This window comes from Pinus tabuliformis, chromosome 8 (genome assembly GCF_031772625.1).
Source record: "Pinus tabuliformis cultivar Carrire ecotype Pingquan chromosome 8, CPIR1, whole genome shotgun sequence".
Lineage (NCBI taxonomy): Eukaryota > Viridiplantae > Streptophyta > Pinopsida > Pinales > Pinaceae > Pinus > Pinus tabuliformis.
Genome location: NC_142294.1, coordinates 588669366 through 588673163, shown reverse-complemented (window position 1 = coordinate 588673163; position 3798 = coordinate 588669366). Strand labels below are relative to the sequence as shown.

The 3798-nt window shown below is 32.1% G+C and overlaps 1 protein-coding gene across 1 annotated transcript; it reads left to right on the top strand.

Moving 5' to 3' along the window:
- Positions 1-1349: 1349 nt before the first annotated feature.
- LOC149236823 (uncharacterized) lies at positions 1350-2003 on the top strand. The gene has a single exon (XM_089369047.1). The coding sequence runs from the start codon at positions 1350-1352 to the stop codon at positions 2001-2003; it is 654 nt and encodes a 217-aa protein (XP_089225173.1).
- The last annotated feature ends 1795 nt before the right edge of the window (positions 2004-3798 follow it).

The following is a 3798-nucleotide window of genomic DNA, read 5'->3' as shown; positions in this document are numbered from 1 at the left end:
ATAAAATTTGCTTATATATATAAATGAAAGTTATAAATAATAATGAGTAACTTATCATGGAGGAACTTATTACAATTGGAAAAATCTCAAAGCCCTATGAAATTGGTGGCCAGGGAGCCACTTGGCATGAATATAGTTTTTTAAATTTATTAAAAATCAATGCAACCTAACAAACTTTGTAATACACTACAACCCTTGATTAAGAATATGTTGAGCATATTCCCTTGAGAATCAATCTAGACCATCAATTATAAATAAAAATAAAAAGTCAACTAATACTCATTTACAGTCGTTTATAAGCATTCAAACTAAGCATAGCCTTTTATAAGCATTCAGACTAAACATATGCTGAGCACATTCCCTTGAAAATCAATCTAGATTATCAATTAAAAAAAAATCAAAAATAAAAATCAATGAATCCTCATCCACCTTAAATTGAAATAAAAAACTTTCAACAATTATATTAAAAATAAAAAATTTATAATTTTTAGTTAATTAAAATAATGTACGCCAACTATATGCCTCAAAACTTTCAACTAACATTTTATGCTCAAATCCTTACCATGTCATCCCTCTCTTCAAAATTTACTAAACCATATTAAAGAATGAGGAAATTATGATTTTTGGTTTGTTAAAATTGTTTTTCCAAACCACATCACTCAAAGCTTTCAATTTGTAAACAATATTGTGGAAAAAATTAGATTAAATAAATAAATAAAAAACAGCCATGCAGGTTAGCCAAGTGTGTGTCACCCTGGAGCACTGCGCACGGATCTGATTTTACCCACTAGGTTTAGGAATATTTACGATACATTGTTGTTTACTATTTATGTGGTTTATTTTTCAACATTGTAATGCAGGGAATGCCCTGCTGCTGGTAAGTCCACTTACGGCCTTATTAACCTCCATGGACTTCAACCCTGTCGGTCACTTCATTCTCATACCCCACCCCAGACTCTAGAACACCCCCCGCCTTCTAGAAATTAGATTATTCCACGAGAAAATTTTCGGCGTGTCATCCGCAAACAAAATGGCAGAAAAAGGAATCCCTGATAGACCTAAAATCAGTGTTATATATACATGTAAGAGTTTCATTATTTTTCCCACTGATTCATCTGAAATCGCTTAACTTCTGTGCGGGTTGGATTATGCATAGAAGAGAGGACTTTTTTCACTAATATATACAGCTGAATGTTCAGAGGGATTTGGGTCCTCACCAAATCAATTTGTTAAGTCGGCAAAACCGCTTACATCTGTTGGAGGGAGCACCCCTGATTAGCTTCTTTGTCGCGATTGCAGATCAGCAATAAGAATATATTGATCCGTCCATACTTCACTTATTATTATAGATGGCGCTGTCAGAGCTTCGCACGCTTTCGGAACAAAAGGTGCAGGCTGTTTTTAACTATTTGAGGTGTGTGAAGAGCAGGTTTGAGCGTCTAGCAGTGCGTATATTGAATGGAGGGGCCGCTTTTTTCGAATTAAAGCCAAAGTTGGCATCGATGGTAATCTATGTGTTTTGCACGGGCATGGGATGCACGATGTTTATTGTGATGGGTTTCTTGGATATGGCGGCGGGGACACATATCTTGAATCCAGTTATGCGAGGGTTCAATAGGCATGTCCTCTTCGTATTGCAGCTTCTCAACGGACTACTCGCCCTGCTTTTTGGATTCTCCGCACTGCTGGGTATTCTGAATATCGGTAAGATGCATGCTCTGTCTCGCTGCTCTAAGATGATCAAAGCGCTACCCAAAAGGTGGTATGGAAGCCTAAGAAAAAGATCAGAGCACGATGATAGAAACATGAATTATCCATCCCCATCATCCTGTGTTATCTGTTTAGGGTGTATTGAGCAGGAGGATGGGGTCCGCATTCTTCCCAACTGCAGACATTATTTCCATATTTCCTGCATTGATCGTTGGCTTCTCTTGTGCCCCACCAACTCATGCCCTCTGTGCAGAGCCAACGTTACTAGCAATTCAGTAATTTCACATTCCTAATCGCCCGCTGGAGTCACTCATTTCCTCCCCTGTTTTGTGATTGATTTTCCTTTGATTCTCTATGGACATTTTTCCAAGTCTTATATTTCTCAGCAGTCTAAAGAGCCTACAATTTTGTTTGGAAAATTATGGAAATTTTAAGCTTCAAAATTTTGAGGGGTTCATGGTTTTTTTAATGGTGCTGAATTTATTTCTGCCCTAAAAATATAGTTTTTTGATTGTGCTGAATCTATTTCTGCCAAAAAAACAATTTATATTTTCTCAATATTAAATTTCTATTTTTTCCAAAAAAAAATCCTATTCAGGTTGAAATGGCCTCACAGAAAACCCTTTATTTTTCTGAGAAATGATTTGTGTAAATTATTGCCTTTTGTTTGAAATGCGCTGAAATTATAATGATTTGACATACATAAGCTGTTTCACATGGACTGTTCTGAGCATAGTTATCAGATCCGATACCCAAAAAATTCAATTGCTTAAAATTTAATACTGAAAAAATTTATAATAGATATCTTGCAAATACATAAATGTTTTGTTTTTTCAATATTTTAAAAAGTTGAAATAAATAAATATAATAATGAAAATTTCAAAAGTCTTTTAAAATTTGTTGTCGTGTACAGAAATAAAATGCATAATTTTACTTTAGAATAACATATTGTGAGAATTTTTGTGTTCATCCATATACACAATTACACTTATATTATATTATACATAGTATAAAATTATTTTTTATTCAAATTCTATATTAAAATGAATTATATAAATCCTATATTATAAATCACATCTATGTTTTAGATGAAATCATATATTAAGTATATGCAAATTTTTTTTTTAAATATATATTTATATTCACAATTACTAGTTACTCATTGACTAAAATAACCCAAATTTTATTTTGTTATAATTAATAAAATATCATATGCTGGGCTTGTAGACGCATAAGCAAAAGCACCAGAGACCTGGGCAGTGCTCTTCTCGCATGGAGGGCTTTTATTGACTATCCCGGGGCGGTGGGTTCAGGTATCATTCGATTGCTTGCTACAAATGCTTATACCAGAGCCCCGGACACTATGATGGTGGTTAGGATGCTACTTCCACTCTAGCTGCTGCTGATGAAGCCAGCTCCTCCTACTCGAAAGATCTGCTATTGTCCAAATACCAATTATTCACTGATCTCATCAAACTAAATTCTATATTATAACAATTAACAACAACATCGATTATTTGTTATTATATAAAATACAAAACTTTATTATAATTTAATATTTATTTAAATTTCCAATCAAACTCAATTCTATATTATAACAATTAACAACCACATCGATGATATGTTATTATATAAGATACAAAATTTTATTATAGTTTAATATTTATTTAAATTTCCAATCAAAAGATTCTACTCTAAAAAAGTTATGAAAGTCTTACAAAAAATATTTTTATTTAAATTCGATAAATATAAAACACATATATAATAATTTTAAAGCTATGAAAGTCTTACAAAAAAATATTTTTATTTAAATTCGATAAATATAAAACACATATATAATAATTTTAAATTTATAACTGGCCTACCATACTTATTTATCTTTTATTTAACCTATTCTATAATGAAATAGTTTATTCTATTATTAAATGGTAAGGTTACTGAGGAAATCTTATATGCCCAGACGGGAAATGACCGATTTATGCTAAATGCTTGTATGTTGTATTATAGCTTCATGGCTTCCATGGTATAGGTGGTTGGGATTTTCACATGATACTCAATTCTTAGGTATGTTTCTTTATATTTTAGATT

Coding starts and splice junctions, on each gene's coding strand:
- LOC149236823 (XM_089369047.1), top strand. CDS start 1,350: ATGGCGCTGTCAGAGCTTCGCACGCTTTCGGAACAAAAGGTGCAGGCT.